At 39.0% G+C, this 24,345-nt stretch overlaps 1 protein-coding gene across 1 annotated transcript in view; it reads left to right on the forward strand.

Annotated features, from left to right (window-relative positions):
• Positions 1 to 255: 255 nt before the first annotated feature.
• LOC146000170 (UDP-glucosyltransferase 2-like) overlaps positions 256 to 24,345 on the forward strand; it is a 34,707-nt gene continuing 10,617 nt past the window's right edge. Inside the window, exons 1-5 of the mRNA XM_083137512.1 lie at positions 256 to 270; positions 12,048 to 12,857; positions 13,942 to 14,164; positions 15,573 to 15,792; positions 18,539 to 18,739. Coding sequence (XP_082993638.1) covers positions 256 to 270; positions 12,048 to 12,857; positions 13,942 to 14,164; positions 15,573 to 15,792; positions 18,539 to 18,739 — 1,469 coding nt within the window. The remainder of the gene's footprint in view (positions 271 to 12,047; positions 12,858 to 13,941; positions 14,165 to 15,572; positions 15,793 to 18,538; positions 18,740 to 24,345) is intronic.

A 24,345-nucleotide genomic window follows, 5' to 3' on the forward strand; every position in this document is an offset into this window, starting at 1 on the left:
GTGTTGAACTACAGTTGCAGGAGTGGCACGCTCTTCAGGAATTGTTTCCAGTAATCGACAATTACATCGCTATTCCAGGTGAGCAGCCTCGTGTTTCCTACCCACTAAGTGAGCAACATGAATTGCTGATAACCACACTGTACAATCGCCGTCAGATCATTATAAGGAAGAAACCAGCTTACGGTTCCCTGGAGATAGTGTTCATCGCAGAAAGTTCGTGGCGGAACTTTATGAAGATATTTGTGTGCATCGAGCATGCGAAAGTTATGTGTGAAACAGTGTCGCCGTATCTGAAATCATATTTTGGAAACTGTGTGGAATCTTGCATTCTCGACCTTCGCGAACAATGTTTCGGTTGCACAGATATTTCCCCTGTCCATGCATGTAATAAGGAGAAGTTTGTGCTTTCCCATCTACATGGATGTACAAAACCTGAGCCTTTGTCTATACAAAACATCGACGGAAAAAGACTTTCCAAAGAAGTGTTTGTTTTTTGCGAGAACATGCTTGTGGAAAAAATAGTGAAACATTTTAATTCAGTGGTTGCAGCAGAAAATGGATATGATAGTGACACAATTCCTTATGTGGGTGAGTGAACAAACTTGAAGAATAAAAACTTGTTAAATAACATGCTGATAAACTGGTGACACAATATAAACATTTTACATATGTATGTGTGTGTGTGTGTGTGTGCGGCTCTTTTGAATTTTGTAAATATTGGTAATAAACAGGGATAAAATATATGTCTTGGCTTTTTTCACTTATCACCCTTTTAAAAATCCTCATGGTTTATATTTTTACTGGTAACAATCGTTAATAACAACATTAATAATTAACTATATAATGAAAAGTGTGTATTGTGGACTTGTCGAAGATAAAGCATGAGAGCTTTTCTTCACACTGGTAAAACTCGGTGTTAATAACAACAATAATAATTAACTATATAATGAAAAAGTGTGTATTGTGAATTTGTCGGAGATAAAGCATGAGAGCTTTTCTTCACACTGGTAAGAATCTGTGTTAATAACAACATTAATAATTAACTATACAATAAAAAAAAAATGTGTATTGTGGACTTGTCGGAGATAAAGCATGAGAGCTTTTCTGCACAGCGCTGGACACGCAAAGGCAAGTATCTTTATTTTCATTCTATTTCTAACAATGATTCGCTATTTTTTCTTGTCACTATAAAAAACTAATTCAATTTTTCTTTTATCACATCTGTCGCCATTTTGCTTGTTTTTGTTTAATTCCTCTTTATGCATTGAGGTTAATCGAAACATAACTTTAGACTTTTACATGGAATTGAAACATAGAATCTTGCCTCCTTTGATTGAATCGAACCTGTGACTCCTCTTTGATCACAAAACAATAGTGACGGCCATCTTGCTTATTTTACCTACTCTTTATGCATTTAAGCTAATCGGTACTGGGGCCCCACACGGCAAAACAACAGATTCTAATTTATCTTTATACATTAGCGGTAAAGTCTTTGCGTTGTAATCAAAAGGCATTTTGTTTTGATTTTTAATATCTGTTCCTGCCTAAATACTAATGGGGACTCAACACACTTCTTTTTTTTTAAAAAAAAAAACAACATCATTATCAGCCAATTTGACATTGTGAATCGAACCCGGGACCTTTTCATTACAGCATAAACATCCTATTTCCAATTAGTTCATTTTCTCTTTGTGCACAAAAAAGCTAATCGGAACTTTTAAACAAATACAATTGAATATCCAATTTTCACCAACATTGGGAATCGAACCCTGAACCACTTGGTTGAAACATCTCGCGGGAAAAAAAACACCCCCCGCGCCGCGCCGCCCCGCCCCGCCCCGCCCCGCCCCGCGCCGCGCCGCGCCGCGCCCCGGTCGCCGCCGCCGCCGCCGCCGCCGCTAAACACAAAACGCGGCCGCCATTTTGATTTTATTCAAATACTATTTATGCACAGATGGACTAATCGGAACATATAATGGCGGGACAAAACAATTGGCCTCATTTAACTACCTAGAAAATCGAACCCCGCGACCTCTTCATTACCAGGCGACAACATTAACCACTAACCCAAGGCCGCCATATTGATTTTATTCAAACACTATTTATGCACAGATGGACTAATCGGGGACCTATAATGGCGGGGCTAAACAATTGGCCTAATTTAACTACCTAGAGAATCGAACCCGCGACCTCTTCATTGCCAGGTGACAACATTAACCACTAACCCAACTCGATTTTCGAACTCAACCATTTTGTTGCCTTTATGTACACACAGGCTAATCGAGACCATTCAATATTGACATCGTCGACTTGTAATCAAGGGGTCCCAGATTCGATACTCGGTGGAGGCACATAGTGGTCCGAATCACCACTTTTCAACTGTAGCTCCAATCCTGATTAGTTTTGCCGTGCATAAAATTGACTTAAAAAACTAACTCAATCTATCAATCAATCAATATTGACTCTACCAGGAATCGAACCCTCGACGCCTCTTGTTTTACAGAGCAATAACCTTAGCCACTAAACTTTCGGGGGTAAAGCAAAATTCGGCGCCATCTTTAAATCATTTCTTCATGTCTTTGAATCATACGCAATGGTTGCGCGCGCATTTCCTCCACACACACACAAACATACGCACGTGTTAGGTTAGCATACATCAAGAAACAACGTGACAAATCCATTGACCCCCCCTCCCCCCACCGCTTCCGATGTCTTCAATGTCAACAGTCACGTTCTGCTGACTCAACAATAAAATCGCTCGTGGCCCGCTACCACCGGATGTAACATAACACCATCCGCATCGAATTTTTGCTGACGCGTAGGAACATAGTGCTGCCATTACTACTAGTAACGTTATAATAGTTACTTTGATAGTTACTTTGCGACACTTAAATTGCTATGTAGGTGTCATAAATTACTGGCGATTTTGGACTCAAAGTGAGCCGGAATTTAGTTTATGCTGTGATATAAAAGCCCATTCTTCGATACATTAATTCTTGCAAACAATAGATGAAGAGGAAAAGAGAAAGTTGTTGTACTAAATTTGTCTCCTGGCGGTGGTCAGTCCGTAGGCTCCAGCCAGGTTCCAGGAATTTCAAGGTTTATCGTATGTTTCATTTTTCGTTTGGTAGACCTGAATTGCAAAGCGATATAGTCTACACACCTCGGAAGAGGGGTGGATTTCCCAGAAGCAGGAAGACAAGCCTCTAGGAGGAGAAATCCTTCCTATTGCTGACGGTTTGCAATTGCCAGTTGTGTGCTGTGAAGGTCTCTTCTTTCTGTAGTTTGTTCCTCTGTGGTGTTCTTCTGTGACCTTATAACTTCCCCCTTCTGTAAGCAGCATCCGATAGTTTTTTTCTTTGCTATAATATCGGATTAAGCTGAAAAGGGACGTATTGCAATATTTCAGTGTTTTTACGAAAGAATTCAACGATACTGGTAGTATGAACGAAACTGAACAAGACGAGAGCTAGCAAATGCGCATATGAATGGAAAACAATATAATTGTTTCCACGTGATTTCATTTATTTCAGTTCCTGATAATTTAAAAATGGAAGTAAAAATATTTCCGGTTAGAATTCACTTATTTATGATTATTCAGCATTTGGACATTTTGAAAATGTAATATATTTTGGTAAGTGCTATTCGTTTAAGATTTAGATTAGAACCAATTTTCTTGCAATAACAGATACAACAGATCTCACCATTATTATTGATACAAGAGTGAATTACAACACTCAAGTGGCAAACGAAAGAATCAGGAAGACCCTAACGATCATTCTCGCTTGTTTATGAAATAGTCTCAGAAAGAACTGAAGGGGTAAGTTTAAAATGCCATTTTCACCTTCATTCATAACGCACAATTATAGGCTACTACATTATAATTTTTATCATTTTCTGGTTCATAAACACTTGAAATTGTACAACAAATTCATTTCTCTCTGACACACCCTCTTAATCGCAGGGACTGGCTGCGTGTGTGAAATCTCACTTTAACCTGTAGGCCTAGTCACAGCAGCTGTTCTGATCGTATAGTGGCCTTGATTTTTTTTTGTCAGGATACAAACTTAAATAAACAATTTTTCGTCAACTATTAAAAAAAAAGATGTCCCATATTTACAAAAATATGTTTTGTACAAAGCTTTTATTGAAGTTAAATGACTAGTAAAACGAAAATGTGGTTCGACCCCCGTAAATTGTCGAGATAGCACCCTGCATCCTTTTAGCGGACACAAAGATACACATACGTGAGCAGCGAATGAGAGGAATCAGTATGTTAGATGGTATAAAACCATGCTATTTCTATACAGCTTCTACAATCCCCCCCTCCACAATGGACAAGTCTTAAGTACAACAATGATAATAAATATAAATTTTATTTAAATATAAATGTATCAGTCACTGTAGATCAGTCAACCTCCGTGGCTGAGTGGTTAGCACAACGCACTATATGCCAGGGGTCCCGCATTTTAGTTCGGTTCGGTTTGATTGATTGATTGAATTGGTGTTTTAAGTCCACTTTATGCACAGTATGGCTAATTGGGATTGGACCTACAGTTTAAAGTGGGATCCGAACCACTATGTGCCTCCACCGGGTATCGAACTCGGAACCCATTGATTACAAGGCGACAACGCTACCACTACGCCATCTGGGAGGCCCTAATTCGGTTCGGACATGGATGTTTATGTTTGTCTCAATGAGTATACAGAAAACAGAGAAAATTGAAATACATGAAAATTGAGAAAATGTGAATAACGGGGGGGGGGGGGGGGCGTACCACCGCATAGGGGTATTCTTAAAAAAAAATCGTTTGGGTGCCTGACTACTATGCGAGACCCCCGTATTCGATACTCGGTGGGGGAGAACCGGGATTTTTTCCACCTGTTGTTGAAGCGTCTTCGGCGCCCACCCAGCGTCGTATAAAGTGGCTACCTGAAGGAAACTCTGGGGGCTAGTGGCGGCCAGGGGCGTGGTACTGATCACATCACCCCCACCTTCGGCCGTGATCAATAAAGTGTGAGGTCCTAACTCCAACCTCCGCCCCCATACGCCTTCACGTCGTTGCGCAAAGCACAGGAGAGCACTTTATTTTGTAATAAATATAAATATACGAAGACTTATATTATGTACCAGTAACGTAAGTAAAAAACATGTTAGTCTTCACAAAATATTTTATTACAATTAATAATAATCGATTTGTGTAACTTGGTTGCAAGAAAATGTTCAGCAGAAAGTAACTGTTAAAGTAACTTATAATTACTTTTGGAGTACTAGTAACTGTACCTGAGTTACTTTTTGAAATGAGTAACTGTAACTTTTACTGTTTTTAAGCAAGTAACTGTAACTGCAACTAGTTACCTTTTTAAAAGTAACTTTCCGAACACTGCCTGGAAAAAAGCTACGTCATGCGTCATGGTGCTGTGTTAGATCTTTTCGATCCACCAGTTTTTATACCTTGAACGGGCGAAATCCTTGCCTACACTCTTTCTACGAGGGTCAGTATTTACATTTTGAGCCTAACAATGAAAAAACAGGAATTTGGCATTGAAAACTGCTTTATTGTTTTTCGAAGTATGGTCAATACACTTTTGCATTCGTTCGAACCATTTGTCAAAGCAGTTTTTCCAATCTTCTTGAGACACCTCCATAATATGGTGTTTGAACGCATCAACGGCGTCTTCCGCCGACGAAAATCGTTGTCCACGCAATTTATTCTTGGCATTCGGGAACAAGAAGAAGTTATTGGGTACCAAATCAGGACTGTACGGCGGATGACCCATCAATTCGATTTTTTGACTGTTCATGAAGTCGGTTGTTAGACGAGATGTGTGACAGCTGGCATTGTCTTGATGAAGAATGATCCGACGGCGTTTGTTTGTGTTCCGTATTTGACCGGAGACCTCTGGCAAACAAATTGTTTTGTACCATTCAGAGTTGACCGTTCTACGTTCCTCTAAAGGCACAGTTGCCACATGACCAGTTTTCCCGAAAAAAAATAGGCGACCATTTGTTTCGATGTTCTTCGAGCGCGAACAACTTTTGTTGGATTGGGTTCATCTTCAAACACCCATACAGTCGACTGCTGTTTACGTTCCGGCTCATATGCATATATCCATGATTCGTCACATGTTACAATCTTATATACGTCTTTTGAAGCACCACGATTGTATTTATTGAGCATTTGTTTGCACCAATTGACGCGAGCGTCTTTTTGAGTTTTTGTCAAATTGTGTGGGATCCAACGAGAACATACCTTTCTCACAGCTAAATGATCATGTAATATTTTATATACGCTGGTGGAACTAATGCCTATGGTTGCCTCAATCTCACAGTATGTCACATGACGATCTTGCAGTATTAGGTTTTGCACAGCATCAATGTTTTCTTGAACAACAACAGATTTTGGACGACCCTCGCGAATCTCGTCGGTGAGCGAATGGCGGCCACGATTAAATTCGTTATACCAGCGTTTCACAGTGGCAAAGGATGGGGCTTCATCGCCAAATGTGGAACTAAGTTGATCGATGCACTCTTGTCTTGATAATCCACGTCGAAAATCGTAAAAAATCATCGCACGAAAATGTTCACGAGTTAATTCCATTTTATTGTTGTCGCGCAATCTCCAAGGCAACATAAACAACACAAATGAAGCTATTGACAAAACATTTAAAGTACGTTATGGTCAATAATGCCAGACGATTCCGTGCAAACGTCTAATCGCTCCTAACTTCAATCAGTGTTGACAAGGCTCAAAATATAAATAGTGGCCCTCGTATGGTATCTGTGAAGCAAGGATGCGCATAACGGTAGAGCAGTGTAGAAAGCGAGTGAGTGGACCAAAGTATTGCGCACTTCCGGAAACGGCTGGAAGATGCAGCAGTGTTTTCCCCTCCATGCACTCACTTTCCCTCTCACGTGTTCATTGGTCGAACCCTCTCGAGACACTACTTGCGCAGAGACTCTCTTTTGTTTGCTTGATCCAAATATTTGCAGGACAAAGCGTAGGCACAACGAAACGGTTATTTACAAGCAGACTGTGTACTAAGTGTGTGGATTGTATTCCAAGCCAGGACTGTTCAAGGTCCGGGAATTTTAAATAAATTCAATTCCGGTCCAAGAGAGAAACTAAGCAAGAGTAAGTGGTTCTGGGACGTAAATAACCTTTTTAAGTTTAAAGTATTTCAATATGGGCCAGGAACCTTTTTTCCGGATCAATTTCAATACGGTCCATTAACCTTTTTTTTTCGGGATCAATTTTTAACACGGTCCAAGTCCCGTATTGAAATGAAACAATACGCAACTTGGACCGAATTTAAATTGTGCGAGAAAAAAGATTCCGGTCCTGTTACGGAACTAATTACAATTTATGGGTTCGTGAACCTTTAACAACCCTGTTTCAAGCTACTAGGTTTTCGAAAGTGATATCAACAGAATATAGCAAATTGATAAGGGTTGGCTTGCTTGAGTATTATTTAATGTCGTTTTCCAACTTTCGTAGATTGATTACAAAGATGAGAATAAAGTGTGTGCGCGCATGTGTGGTTAAGGGTTGGCTTGCTTGAGTATTATTTAATGTCGTTTTCCAACTTTCGTACGTTGATTACAATAAAGTGTGTGCGCGCATGTGTGGTTAAAGGTTGGCTTGCTTGAGTATTATTTAATGTCGTTTTCCAACATTCGTAGGTTGATTACAAAGATGAGAATAAAGTGTGCGCGCGCGCATGTGTGGTTAAGGGATGGCTTGCTTGAGTATTATTTAATGTCGTTTTCCAACTTTCGTACGTTGATTACAATAAAGTGTGTGCGCGCATGTGTGGTTAAAGGTTGGCTTGCTTGAGTATTATTTAATGTCGTTTTCCAACTTTCGTAGGTTGATTACAAAGATGAGAATAAAGTGTGTGCGCGCGCATGTGTGGTTAAGGGATGGCTTGCTTGAGTATTATTTAATGACGTTTTCCAACTTTCGTAGGTTGATTACAAAGATGAGAATAAAGTGTGCGCGCACGCATGTGTGGTTAAGGGTTGGCTTGCTTGAGTATATATAATGTCGTTTTCCAACTTTCGTAGGTTGATTACAAAGATGAGAATAAAGTGTGTGCGCGCATGTGTGGTTAAGGGTTGGCTTGCTTGAGTATTATTTAATGTCGTTTTCCAACTTTCGTAGGTTGATTACAAAGATGAAAATGAAACGTGCGCGCGCTCATGTGTGGTTAACGGATGGCTTGCTTGAGTATTATTTAATGTCGTTTTCCAACTTTCGTAGGTTGATTACAAAGATGAGAATAAAGTGTGCGCGCGTGCATGAGTGGTTAAGGGATGGCTTGCTTGAGTATTATTTAATGTCGTTTTCCAACTTTCGTACGTTGATTACAAAGATGAAAATGAAGCGTGCGCGCGCGCATGTGTGGTTAAGGGATGGCTTGCTTGAGTATTATTTAATATCGTTTTCCAACTTTCGTAGGTTGATTACAAAGATGAGAATAAAGTGTGCGCGCGTGCATGAGTGGTTAAGGGATGGCTTGCTTGAGTATTATTTAATGTCGTTTTCCAACTTTCGTACGTTGATTACAATAAAGTGTGTGCGCGCATGTGTGGTTAAAGGTTGGCTTGCTTGAGTATTATTTAATGTCGTTTTCCAACTTTCGTAGGTTGATTACAAAGATGAGAATAAAGTGTGCGCGCACGCATGTGTGGTTAAACTTTGTATACATCGCAAAATTAAAAAAAAATCCTGCGCCATTGCGTAAATGTAGCCTTGATGTACAATTCAAACATATGCATGTATAAGTCCGTGGACTTACAACGCGTTGTGCTTACTGGCTTAGTTTTTCCTTTAATTAAATAAGGACTGAACGTTGGATACATGAAAACATGATAAATCTTGTACTAGTTAACCAGTTTACCGTCTCCTATCTTTCACAAAATGCCCTTCCACTGTACTCCTTGTACGTAAGGGGCATCGGGTTCGATTCCCGGTGGGGATATATTTCAATGGTTTGTATCATGCAACTGTTGAACCACAATTAACGTAAACAGAACAATTTCGAATTCCATGGTCGATTGGCACACAAACCAGAGTGACATGAGATAAAACGTAGAGAAAAATTTTGAGGAAGTGCCCTTGAGATAAGAAGTCGCATGAAATTTCCTGCTTGTCAACTTTCTTACTTTGGGGAAAAATCATTAGTATGTAAACAACAGGATAGTGTTAAAGTGTTCTAACAACTAGATTCTTCAAACAATTGCATACAGCATGGGCAAGCCATTGGTAAACGAACAGTTCTTCAAATCAAGTCCACTATATGCACACGCACGCAGACGCACACATGTATACGGCACTTTTGTGTGAAAAGCAATATTCGAATTCAAACTTGTTCTCTATATTATTTAAGGTATTGGATCAACAATCGACATTTTGTGGTTCGAACCACTGAAATGTATCCCACCGGGATTCCAACACTCACGTGTGTGTTTGGTAGAATTGCTACAGACAATAGATTAACATTGTTAAGCCTTGTTCTCATGTTAATAAAACATTAAAATGCTGACCAAGGAAACTTTTATAGTATAAAAATATACATAAAAACGTAACGTTTCCACCCTTTAACAGGGTTTTCTTCAGACGACACTTCACGAAGAAAACCATGTTAGAGGGTGGAAACGTTACGTTTTTATGTATACCTTATTTTTATACTATAAAACTTTGCTTGGTCAGCATTTTAATGTTTTCATAATAGAATTAAATATTTCTTAAATTAATAATGCTATTCTAACGGTGTTTTGATTTGCTGTTAAGGAAACTCGTCAAGTTTCAGAAGCCCGTTTCTTGGCCTGATAAATATAGTGTACTCTATACACTGTCCCAGCTTGTGGAGTAAGGCCGCGCATAGTGTCACAGCAGCGAAGGAAATAGAGTGGCTGGGAAGGCTGGTAACTGCAGTCATTGGTGGAGCCGTCTCGCGTCACTACTTGCGCAGACACTTGTTTTCGTTCGCCAGCTCCAGAGATACCGGGGACAGAGTGTATCTTATTTCACGTCGCTTTAATAACTCTATTTACTTTACTTCGCTCTTCTGCCAGGATGAGTGATGGCATGATAATATTGATGAAGAGACGCTTACAAAGAACACCTGTGTCCAGGAAGGTGTTCAAACCCTTCTATGCTAATTATTATGATGATGATGATAAATGATGAAGAAGTGAAGATATAGATGATAGGACAAAGTCAAGATCACGAATGATTTAATACACTTATGACACAATCTTGTACAGAGCATTACCTGACATTCGCTACGAGACTCGGCGGCAAGTGGCCCGGCATCAGCGCTTGTCTTTCCCGGTGAACAGGTCCGCGACAGTCGGTAGATTCGGCTATTAAAATTACAGTTTTCATATTGTGTACTAACCTTGACTACAGAAGGTGTTGAAAATGATGTCGTCTGCTGCAACACATTCCGAGCATTTCCGAAGGAAATTGGCATTTACACGTGCAAGTTCGTCTACTGTAATTCTCCCGATTTCTCGTACAATACTCTCTTTTAACTCACGGATGGTGTGCGGATTGACTTATTTTTTATTCAGAACTGACCCTGTTACTCTAAACCTTTTCACGAGGTTTATGTGGAACGGGAACACCAGGAAATTTCGTTGCAAAACGTCGTCGCACTTCTCCACAATTCCTCTTTTCGAAGTAACACTCGACAAGATAAATCCCTTGTCGTAATGTAAACTTTTGTGGTGCCATATTAAGCCACAATCTTCAACACACGGACACGACGCAACACAACTTCCGAGAGAGGATTATACTGGCGTCAGTCTGCAACGTCAACAGAAAGGGAAAGAGAGCGAAAAAAACAGACTGTAGCGTGCGACTGTCGCGGACTCGTTCACCGGGAAAGACAAGCGCTGAAGCCGGACCGCCTGCCGCCGAGTCTCGTAGCGAATGTCATTGAATGCTCTGTAGATAAACGTATAACTAATAATGAAAAATTGGAAGATGAGCGATAATATTTTACCTTGAGGTAAAGATGACGGTTTCGAACCAGATGTGAATTTATTTCAATATGGTAGGAATGGGCACTATTACAAAAAGAAAACAAATACTATGAATTCCTCCCCATGTTGCAAGTGGAGGCGTTTCTTCAAGTTGATTATTAAGCTAGACACGATGTTTGAAAAATATGATAAGAATTTTCAGAATACCATGCATTCTTTATGGAAAAAACGCGACAACTTTGAGGTACGGCTAACAAAATTGAAGTTTTCGACTTTTCCGATGACAGACAAAATCTTCAACGGGTCTTTTTCCGTTCATGTGTTTTTCTACGCCATCTGGAGTTTCATATTCCCATGAGCGTAATGTTAAGTATCTCCCCCTTCCACAACCAGCCAGCGCACAGACTTCTCTTCCTCCAACTAGCCGCGGAGAAATGTAAGGGGTGGGGGAAATTTAGGGACTTTTCAGAAACTCGTGTCTATCTAGACACTGAAACTGTTTCTCGTGGCCTAAACCTATATTGTTTTTTCACTACCTGATTATGTTTGGTTTGCATTATGCACAGAAGGCTAATCGGGATTAGGCCTACAGTTTAAAATGGTTTCCGAACCACTATGTGCTTCCACAGGGTATCGGACTCGGGACCCCTTGATTACAAGGCGACGACATTACCACTATGCCATGGGGAAGGCCCTGTACCTGATTACATTATTCAGAAATACTTTGAAGGAGTAAAGAAAGAAACCCATATTCAGATCTGGGTTCGAACCTAGTTCTTGCGATATCGTGTAGTGTGTGTGTTCACCAGGACGCAGTGACAACCCCCCCAGGGGGGGATTGACCAGTCCGTCCTAACTTGGGAGAAAACTGCATAAATAAATGATCTTTTAGTAGAAATATGCATTATTGGCATGGTATTTAGGTGTATTCTAAGTATGACTACCCTCAGAAAATATTTCCCACTCGTTCATGTAGACTAGTTGTTAATTTCCTGCAATTTTGCTAACAGTCAACTCACTTCTATTACAGGCCCAGAACCTAAATCGAAAGCTACTACCGATCTTCCTGGTTCTGGCATCAACATGCATACCTTACGGTTTGCCAGCTAGAATTCTTGCACTTTTCCCAACGCCATCTCTCAGCCACAACATCGTCTTCCAGTCCCTCACAACAGAGCTCCTCGCTCGCGGTCACCAGCTGGTCGTGGTCACGACGCACCCTCACAAGGACCCAGAGCCCAACCAAAAGCCGATCAGCATGGCTTCTGCTTACAAGACACTGTTCGCTTCCTCCGGTATCGAGACCCTTACAAACCTCAGTCCTATGGACTTGGCCTTTGCGCTGTGGGAGTCCACAAGCTACCTCTGCGAACTTGAGCTGGCCACTCCAGGAGTTCAAGAGCTGATACACTCCAACGAAACATTTGACTTGATCCTGCTGGAGGTGTGCTTCAACGAATGCTTCCTCGGATTTGCTCACAAGTTCCAGGCTCCGGTGATCGGGATCACTTCCGGGGAGGTTCCCCTCTGGGGCCACAGACTGATCGCAAACCCAAACATGTATTCAGTCACCCCATATTTCTATCTCCCCTTCACGAACCCAATGACTTTCTGGGAGAGAATGCAGAACAGTATCTACAGCTTTGCAATAGATGGTGGGCGTTTGGACTACATGAAGGAACAGAACAGGATAGCCAAGAAATTCTTCGGCAGTACCACCCCACCGTTGGAGGAGCTAGAGAAGACCATAACCCTTATCCTATCCAACAGGCACTTCAGCTTAGAATATCCTCGGCCAAGTGTTGTGAACTTGATAGAGGTGGGAGGTATCCACATAAAACCAAGCAAGGAACTGCCACAGGTAAATCTCTCACTTTGAACTATTTTGAAATCAGGTAAACCATTTAGGGTCATAAACTACCATACTCACAAATACAAAATTTAGTGAAACGATATAACAACCAAATGGCACCTGAATGCAATAACAACTAACCTGATCAGCCAGTGTGTCTGACAGTACAATACAACAAAACAGTCAAACTGATCTGTTAAAATATCGGAAGCATGTGTATAGCTTTAAAGCTTTATGGAACTGAAGACGAAGCAAAGGTCAGATTAATGCGACAATTATTGCAAATGAGTGATGCCTCTCTCCATGAAAGTACAATAATAGGAACTCAGAACTGGTTATTTTTATATTGCCATATCTTCGAATATTAGTCACGAATATAAAGCAATCTAATTGATGTACATATTTTCGACTGGTCTGCAAATTTATCTCTAAATAATCGAACTAAATCTATGCTAACAGATTATTCACAAGCTGCTACAGATATGAAAATATAATTTGGTGGAACGTGGAACTTACCTTGTGCTATGCTACTCGAACTGCAAGTCCGTCTGTCTGTAGGAACCTAAAAAGAAATCAACAATTAATGAATATTTCACCTTAGATATCTCAGAGATAATTAAAGTTACACAGCTGTGCATCATAAATATTCTTGATTAAACTTTCCTTTGTATGTTGGAAATTATGATCAAAAGAAACACTCTTATACCCACAGCCTTACAATGTGTTAAGTTGATTGAAATATAACCTGATTGGCGAGATTGTTCCAAATACTGTGAGTGATGCAATATCTTTACTTAGTGCCTATGAGGCTAAATTGAAAAATCATATTTTAGAAATAAGGAATATAATGTATTTAAATGTAATTTAACATAGGAGTGGCATTTTCACACGGCCCAGAAATTTTTGGTGGGATAATAAGATCCTGGAAGAAGGAGGGAGTGGTATTTTTGGAACTCAGGACTATATATTAACAACTCTTTGCCAAAAGTGTTGGGTTACAATCTGCAGCAACACTCCCCGATGCCATTGTTCCGAATAGATTTTATGATGAAGTTGTCTGGATCTTGCAGTGTTCAAATTGTTCTTCATTCAGGATCTTCAGCAGTTCTTGGATGATGCAGAAGATGGTGTTATCTACTTCAGCCTGGGGTCGAATCTTAGAGGTGACAGATTTCCAGAAACCAAACGACAATCATTCCTGGAAGCATTTGCGGAAATCCCACAGAAAGTCCTGTGGAAATTCGAATCCGACGATCTACCAGGTCGACCGAAGAATGTGTGGATAAGTAGCTGGTTTCCACAGCAAGGGGTCCTTGGTGAGTTTCTGTGGCGTCGTTCTCTTTCAGTGTTAACACTCCAAGTAATATAATCGAAAACTTTCATGTAACATTCCGATTAACATTTGCGATTGAGATGCGAAGTTTACAGTGAACATTAGATAATATATAAAGCACAAAAGGTATACTGGGGGTTACGTGGTTATAATTTTAAAACGAATACATTTCGTAACGTTCTATTTTCTCATCGCATTTCCGAAAGAAATAGATGAAAAGTCCAAGCATCACCACCACGTAACGTTGTACCCTGTAGAATTGGGGATGGAACCAATCGGGTTGTAGTTCATCCATAAATTACAACACTTGCTGGCTGCGATGGCATTAAAAGGGCCAGATGTGAGGTAACTAAACTAACAAGCAAGTAAATGACATGACAGATGTTCAAGTCGCCAACCTTCTGACTGGGAATGGTAGGTTACAGGAAAAGGGATAACTTACCCCCGTTCGGTACGAATAGACTCTCCCCTAGCAGTGTTACTCCTCTCAGCGATCACAATCAAAAGACCCCTTGCTTCCTAGATTACCTGGTTTTGTTCATGTTGGCCCGACCTTCATTCACCTTCCCTCAAGGTGAGCCTAGGCAGCTTCCTGTGTAGAAACCTCTTTCTTAACTAAATCTAGAAGCAAGTTCTGACAAGTCTGGGCAGGATTCTACTCGTTCCGATGGGGTATGTTAGGATTTAAAGTAGAAATTTAATTTACGTAAAAGAGAAATTTGTTAATTAATTAATTAATGAGATATCATGCAAACAATGTGAAACTTTACACATTTATTTTGTAATATAGTAACCATCAGCCTCACCTATATATTGAGTCATTGGGATATATCTGTCCGTCATCCAGTGCTCGGTGTTTACGTCGAAAGAACTGATGTAATCTTCAATATTTGTATGCATGCGCTATAAAGTACGTTTCTAAGCAGCGCCATTTATTGTACCTAAATAGTAAAGTCATATTGGACGAATTTTCTCGAAATATAATTCATATCAAGCTGAAATTTGATTCATAACTTCTTTATAGCAGTAATGACGTGTCAAAAGTCCCCGGCTATCACCTTGCTGCTAAGTCCGCCATATTGAAAAATAGCAAACATGTGAAAGTTTTCATGAGATAACAATCCATGTTGACAATGCCTTGGATTTTGATATACAGTATATCTATCCTCTAACACTAGTAACACCTGTTCTTGAAATCTGCCGTCTATCTTACACTATTGGAGGCCTAGGTAACGTCCACCACACTTTAGTGTAAGTGGCAGCTTTAGTAGAGTTAGCAGACTACTAATTTATTAACATTTGAGCATACTTCAATTGATAAGTAGGCTTTATTTCCTGATTTCATTAGTTTTATTATGTAAAAGATGTATTTCTGACAATAATACTTGCAGGACATCCTAATGTGAAGCTGTTCATCTTTCATGGTGGGATATTGAGTCTTCAGGAGGCGGCTTATTTTGGCATTCCCGTGATCGGAATTCCACACTACGGGGACCAGGAAGTAAATACACGGAGCGCACAGTCCAAAGGATTCGGTTTACTATTGGCTATCGACAACATAACCAAAAGCTCGGTGTTAGAAACCATCGGGAAAGTCATCAATGATTCCAGGTACGTCAAACTAATCGGTCTCTCACACTACAAGAACGAAAGAAGGCGACTAACACATGATTCAAAAAATTGAAAATTTTGTTCCGAGGTTGGACAGTATGGAAGAATTGAAGCTGAACTTTGGAAATGAATTCAGTATTTACGTTGTTTTTCTCACACTTCTGGCTAATGGATTAAGTGTTTACGTTGTTTCTCTCGCACTTCTGGCTAATGGATTCAGTGTTTACGTTGCTTTTCTCACACTTCTGGCTAATGAGTTCAGTATTTACGTTGCTTTTCTCACACTTCTGGCTAACGAGTTCAGTATTTACGTTGCTTTTCTCACACTTCTGGCTAATGGATTAGTGTTTACGTTGTTTCTCTCGCACTTCTGGCTAATGGATTCAGTGTTTACGTTGCTTTTCCCACAGTTCTGGCTAATGAGTTCAGTATTTACGTTGCTTTTCTCACACTTCTGGCTAACGAGTTCAGTATTTACGTTGTTTTTCTCACACTTCTGGCTAATGGATTCAGTGTTTACGTTGCTTTTCTCAAACTTCTGGCTAATGAGGTCAGTGTTTACGTTGCTTTTCTCACACTTCTGGCTAATGAGTTCAGTATTTACGTTGCTTTTCTCACACTTTTGGCTAATGGATTCAGTGTTTACGTTGCTTTTCCCACACTTCTGGCTAGTGGATTAGTGTTTACGTTGTTTCTCTCGCACTTCTGGCTAATGGATTCAGTGTTTACGTTGCTTTTCTCACACTTCTGGATAATGAGTTCAGTATTTACGTTGCTTTTCTCACACTTCTGGCTAATGGATTCAGTGTTTACGTTGCTTTTCCCACACTTCTGGCTAATGGATTCAGTGTTTACGTTGTTTCTCTCGCACTTCTGGCTAATGGATTCAGTGTTTACGTTGCTTTTCTCACACTTCTGGCTAATGAGTTCAGTATTTACGTTGCTTTTCTCACACTTCTGGCTAATGGATTCAGTGTTTACGTTGCTTTTCCCACACTTCTGGCTAATGGATTCAGTGTTTACGTTGTTTCTCTCGCACTTCTGGCTAATGGATTCAGTGTTTACGTTGCTTTTCTCACACTTCTGGCTAATGAGTTCAGTATTTACGTTGCTTTTCTCACATTTTTGTCCATGGACGTCCGGAAGGGGATGGCAAGGCCCCCCCTGGAAAATGAAGGTCCACCTGAAAATTATATATTTTACACATAATTTCATTTCAGCCACGGTAATGTATGTTAATTATTATAAATACGTTGAAGGAACATGATAATTTCAGACTGAAATAGTGTTTCTTGAGGGGGCATCACTATTATGAGAAAAAATATGCTTCCTTTGCCCCCTTGAAAAAAAAATACCTTGCTCGGCCCTCCCTGGAAAAAATCCTGCGGACGTCCATGTTTTTGTCTAATCATGATAATGGATGATGATGAAGAAGGGACGCTCAGAAAGGACCAACCATAACTGCGATGGGACTCGAACCCTGTAGCGAGATCTTGATTAAACAATGGATCGATGTGAACAAAATATGAACAATAACCCAAACACTATTGTATCTTACGGGAAAAGAAAAAAACTTGTGTGTCTTCTAATTCTGTCTTGAATTTCATCAGATATATTAATTTACATTCATCGCCGCAGTATAAGGGAACGATGAAAAACCAAAACACTTTATAACGAGAGGCAAATTGATTTGGAAAAGATATTTGCAAATAATCCATTGCTTATTTTCCAATTCCGAAAACATCAAATGTTCAATACCTCTACAGTCAGTGGATTAGAAATAAAATTCATACACCCCATTAGATTTATAAGCGTAAGGTAAGTGACCGACCAAAGAGATTAAGATATAGACGTCAAAATAAGAATTACCAGTACCATCAAGTTGAGTTGTTTTTTCAGTTTCGGCCCACTTTTATGCACAGATAGGCTAATCGGGACTTGACCTACAGCTTAAAGTGGGATCTGAACCACACCGCGTATCATACGTGGGATCCCTTGATTACAAGGAGACGACGTTACTACTACGCCCATGGGCGTCACCAGAAATTTTTGCAGGGGGGTCGGGTAAATGATAAAAGTTGATTAGCAGATACATAATAAGTATTATTACCACGGTTATAAATATTATTATACAATAATAAATATTATAAACTAACAAAAATAAATTTTGTTCAGAATAATAATAACAATAATTATTATTATATAAATGGGGAGACTCGATCCACCAAACAAGTGAATACCAGCACAACTATTTTCTATTATTTGTTTTGCATTTTATGCAGTTAGCAACTGAAATGCATTTTAATATTAACTTTTGCACATCTCATTCAAGAAGAGGCTTTAATTATTAGGGGGATTTTTTTTCATAACGTTTGTTGTGTGACCTCTCACCTACAACTGTAATATTATAATTTTGAAAACTCTGGAACCATTTGTTCTTTGGATGAAATGGTAGAATATAATCTTGTTCCAGCATTTTTCACTCAATGTTTTCAATCCAATGCATTTTTACTTTGATTATTCTGTTCGAATACTAACTAAATGAACTTTTTTTCTGTTCTTAACAATAAGAGTAACAAACTTTCGGCTTTCTTATCTTTAAATGAACAATGTAAATTTCCAGGGGAGGGGGTCGATTCGTTCGACTCCCGACGTCCATGACTACGAAATCGGGAAGAACGCCATTGTTGCCCACGCCTGTTCCTTCTTTCTTCTCGTAAATGTGCATCATGATTTCTTCTTATAGATACAAGGAACGCGCCATGGAATTATCAGCCATCGTGAAAGACCAGGAACAGACTCCGCTCCAGAGAGCCGTTTTCTGGACAGTGTACGTCCTCCGACACAAAGGAGTTCCTCACGTGGGATCCGCCGCTGTGGACCTTCGATGGTTCCAATACTTCTCGCTGGACGCTATCGTCTTCAGTTGCTTTGTCGCTGCTGCTGGGTATCTTCTTCTGAATACAGTGTGCCGTTTCATTTTCTGCAGAAAAACGGCTTAGAATGGTTCTGAAGCAATGTCTAGTGCCTTAACTTAGCAGTGACACCAAAGCACAACAACCAACCTCAGCTTATGATATCTCATAGTATTTTTTTAAAAAAAATTATGTATAATATCAGTGCGAAGAAATTTATTTATTCCCTTTCCTCAACTTCACATGGTCACAATTAATTCTCATGAAGGAGTGTTGTGATCTCCAAGAGACAGGCTTGGACTCTTGTATATACTAAACCTTACATTCTACACTCATGTCACGTTTTGAAGTGGGGCTCGCTTCGACAGACGTTTATTTGTAGTTTGATCAATGTTACAGTTCTTATAAGAATGAAATAAATTGAACAAAAGTAATAAAGAAACAGTTATAATCTTGTCAATGACTTTACATTGTTGTAACCTAACAACTAAATAAACTGTAAAATGAGCAACTCTTATAACAACTGTAACATTGATCAAACTATAAATGTCTTGATGAAGGAAGTGTATGTTCTCTCGAAACATTACTTAAAAAATAATATTTAAATCCCTGTAACAACGGTAAGCTAGAAGAAATATTTTCCTTCAACACCGTTTTGTAAAATTAATAATTGAAATAAAGTAATACATGTATTTGCTAGAACCATGTACATTTAAGTTCTTCCCTCACAGGTTGCATAATTTTTCAAATCGTGAACTGCACCAAATGGAAGAAATTATGTAGAATAAAGAGAACCGGAGAGAAATAAAAAAAATGATAGAGAGAGAAAAAGAAAGGAACTAGAAAAGAAATAAAGAAGCAAGAGATTGGTGGACAAATAGAGAAAGGGGGAAGGAAGGTAAATTATGAAGGAAGTCAGAGAGAGAAAGAAATAAAGAAGCGAGACAAAGAAAGAGAAAGATAAATAAAGAAGCAAGGATGAGAAAGAGAGAAAAAATATAAAAAAGCAATACAGAAAGAGATAAATAGGGAAGCAAGTGAGAGAGAGAAAAAAAATGAAGAAAGAAGGTATATGAAAAAGAAGACACACACACACGCACACACACACACATATATATATATATATATATATATATATATATATATATATATATATATATATATATATATATATATATAAACATATATAATGAGCAAGACAGAGAGAGTAAGAAAGATAAGAGGAAAATATAAAGATAGAGAAATATAAGCAAGGTAGAGAGGAGGAAAAGGAATATGAAAACAAGAGAGGAAGAAAAGAGGCAGAAAGAGAACGGAAAGGAAAATGTTGTACAATGCAAATAAGGGAGAGAGGAAAATGGGACAGAAAACGAGACGGAGAATGTAGAAAAAGAGATGATCAAGAGGAAGTAAATAAAAGGAACGAATACTGTGATAGAAAACAGGAAGGGAGGCTTGAAGGATACAAGAAAAGGATACAGAATAGAGATTTGAATGCCAATGTTTCTGGTATCACAGATAAGGATATATCTTATTCTTTCTGGCAGAGTAAGTGGAAGGAAGACTGCGAGTGGTGCTTCTTAGCGGATTATTACAAAACTTCTTCCGAATGGGAATTCTCAGCAGATCAGTGCACCGGTTTTCTGCCTTCGTTCCAAATCTGCTTATATATACCTTTATCTGTGCTGGTATCCTTAAACCCAAAGTTCTATTGCCAGAACGACATAAGTCTACCATCTGACCTTAACCTGGGCAAGATGAAGTCCCTCTCCTCCGACCACCCTCACCAATTTCCTTCAGGTCCAGTTCAACATTACCCTTCCACCTTCGACTTGGTGTTCCTAAAGGCTTCTTACCATTACACGAAGTTGCACCAAAAGTAGAAACGACACAATTGACTTTGATTTAATTTGTGTTATTTATCTTCGCCTTTCTGTCACTTTTGGCTAAGCATGAGGATGAGTGGTAATGTCAGGAAATTGATTGAAATGTTGTTTTAAGTCCAATACACGGGGATAGAAGCCGGGTCCCCTTAATTACAAGGCGACGACGTTACGGAGGCCCGTGATGAAATGATGAAGGGACACTCACAAGGAACATCCACGCACAGACCTAGATTCGAACCCGTAACCCCTGGCACCATTGACCTTCAATGGGATTACAACAAGCCAGTGTACGTGACTATGCATAAGCACTGTACCAAGAAATTTCAGAAAAAGGAATAAAATTGTAAGGAAAGTTATCTAGAACATTTTTCCAGATGCATGTTATATTTGTTATTATTAGGGTTAGGATTTTTATGACCTAAAAAAACACCAAAATATGCAAAATAAAATATGCTCTTATGACCTAAAAGTTTACAAAATATGCAATATAATTTGAAAAATATGCCCTTATAACTAGACTGTTTCAAACAATATCTAACTTATACTGAAATATTTCCATATACATACTATTTTTAGTCCACTTTATGGGCCCGTACGAGTTGCAATGCACAATGAATACTTTCTGTAAATTTTCAATTAAAAATGAAAAAGATTTTGCTGCAGTGCAAAATAAAAAAAACTCGAGTGAAAATGGGAGTAAGAACGAATCCCTTTGGAAAATGACTGTATATTTCTTGAAAAAGCGAAAATATGCTGAATATGACCTAAATTCATCAAAATATGCTTTATTACGTAGAAATGACCAAATATACCAAAATATGCCCTTAGAAAGCACCTTAATTCAATTAGTTTCTTCACAATATGAATTTATATATATCTAGTGAACACATCACCTTTACCAAAAAAAATATGCTGTCATAAAAATCCTTACCCTTGTATCTGAATTTACTTTCAAAGAACAGTTGAAGTCGCAGAAGAACATATCAACAACATCAGTCCGCAATGGAATGACATTAGAAAAAATGCAAAATTGGGCTATTCGTAGTGTACGAAATACAGCACACACGACTTCACGAACGAGCAGAGAAGAACTGCAACTATCCAAGCTTGAATCCAGGCGAAAATATGCGTTCCTACCCAAAATCCATCAGGCAATTCACACCCACAACCACTTACTAAGCGGTAAGGTGATTATATGTAGTAACATCCATTATCCCAATCTGCGATCTAATAACACCAACAGTATCCGAGTACCAAAATGTAACAAGGCAAGATACGGATCAAAATCCTTATCATCGCTGGCATGTAAGGCGTGGAACCAACTGCCTGTAGCCTGGTGAATGGAGAGAAATTTGGCCAAATTTAAACAACAAATTAAGATGGATACTGACACCGTGCCTCATTTACCTCATTGCCTCCTTCACATATACTTACTTAATTTCTATTTCTTGTGTGTTTTATTCCTTGTATGTTTCAATTATATAGGCACACTTATATTTTTCCATATTGTATACGTTTTTAAGCATTTAGCAGAATTGTATAGCTTAACAAATTAACTCATGTAGGGCAAAAAGCTGTTTGTATAGTAAGAAAATCTGTGTAAAAATACTGTAAGCTACTTCAAATAACAAACAATTATAATAATAATTACACAACAGTAATAACTTTCTTAGCATGCAATGTTAATTGGACATCGTTTAATACTTTTACTATGTAAAAGCAACTAGCAACCGTCGATCATGCCGTGTTACGAATGCAGCATGTTGGTGAATTGGGAGGCCCTATTGAACAGTTCTTGTAACCATAGTTCCTAATAAACATGCCAGAACCATTGTTCGCATGTGTTTGATCTTTCCTGCCTTTTTCCTGTAACTATACCACGTTTTGACTGCTTACAGCGCCATTTTATACCCTGGTGGCGAGAATTGGAACTTTTTTTCCATAATTCGCTTGCGCATTACTTCATTAGCATATCTACGAAGTTTCAGACAGCTACTCTCATTACAGCCCGTGCTGTACCACTCTGAACACCGTCACTTTAATTATAATCACCTGGTACTTATACCTAAAGAAGTAGTAATAAATATACTATTACTGGGACACAAAAGTACGACCCCCCTCAGATTGGTTTGGCTACAATTAAAACTATGTCAAGATGCTTATATAAGCTTATTGCCTACAGTGTGATACTCTGTCGAATCCAAGAATTTAGTAAAATAGCCCTCGGGGATTTCCCGTGAAAAGTACGACCCCCTCAGATTGATTTGGCTACACGTACAAAAGCTGCATCTGTCAGATTGTTGTCCATAGGATCGTAAAAAAATATGACCCTCTTGGTATTGTTTTGACTACACTTAAAACTAAGCCAGGATGCTCATATGAGCTTATTGCCTTTAGTATAATACTCTGTAAAGTGTGCTTAAATACTTGACAGTCAGTTCAGAGTATTAATATGTTAACCCGAATATTTTAATTGGGCACCAGGCTCAACTTGTATATCTAGTACTAAGACAATACATTATGCATAGGCTTTCTAGAATTGCTCTGTGACTCTTTCGTTTCTTATATTAGAAACATATGATTTCTGACCTATAAGAATAACACTGCATATGGTGTCGGCAGGTGGTGTATCATGGAATTCACAGATTATTTTAATGTTTGTCCTGTCATTAACTACAACCTGCTTGCGTTTTGAGGTGTTGATTACAAACATTGGTCTCTGTGCTTTGAATTCATCGGGTGAGTAATACATGTCGGTATTGCCAGTAGTGACTCTTTTGTATGCCGTGTAGGCCTCGTATAATTTAAGAAAACCATCCTTGGACATGTCTAAATTATAATTTTCTCTAGGAAACACCTCGTTTCTGCCGTTTTTAAGATATATGTTCTTGATATTGCAGTTATCGAACTTACTTGAATTTTGTAGCTGGTTGTTGTCTCGACCAGACTGAAACAGCACCACCACAAAATCTTTCATGTCGTACTGTATACTAGAAAATGAATTCGTAGCATCGAATTCGTAATAGCTACCAGTGGCAGGCTTCTGGACACATTGATATGTATAAAATTGTAAAGGCACCTGTGGATTTTTTAGTATATCTGCTTTGTATTTAAGAGCATAACTGGCTTCGTATTCAACAACCGGTATTCTTAGCTCCATAGTCTGAATAAGACATTTGCCTTCGTCAGGTAGGGTATTAGGCAGAGCCGCCCCAGTAGAGTTTAATGTACTGTACCGGATCAAAGGATTATTATCATTGGCGGCTCTTCGAAATGTGATTCTTAAACCACCCTTCCACATAATTTCTTTGTAATCTGAGAAGAATCCAGGTAACAGGCGCATCGGAAACAGTACAGTGTGGCTCTTAGTTATTATTTTATCGCCAGCCTCAAATCCACCGATTCTGTAGTACGAGGCGTCGGTCTTGGATAAATTCAGTGTGGCCAAAGCTGTAGATGTAATACCAGGATGGTCTACTCTGTTTATGACAACACCATGCTTTCGGATCTCGATTTGAGAAAAAATATGCGGTACAAAATTGTCTACTAGTCTTATATTTGAGTTAGCTGAATAATCTGTGCCGTCGAGCTTGACAACATCAAACTTGATATATAGGTCTGCTCTGTGAGGGTGTATAAAGCCATCCCCTACGTCAAGGTCAACCTCAATCTCTGTGTTGGGCTGATTCAAATTGGCAAAGGTCCTACGGTTCGGAGGGAACGACTGTAGCTCCTAGCTTTCGATATGCTCA

This window comes from Lepisma saccharinum, chromosome 16 (genome assembly GCF_977018435.1).
Source record: "Lepisma saccharinum chromosome 16, izLepSacc3.1, whole genome shotgun sequence".
Lineage (NCBI taxonomy): Eukaryota > Metazoa > Arthropoda > Insecta > Zygentoma > Lepismatidae > Lepisma > Lepisma saccharinum.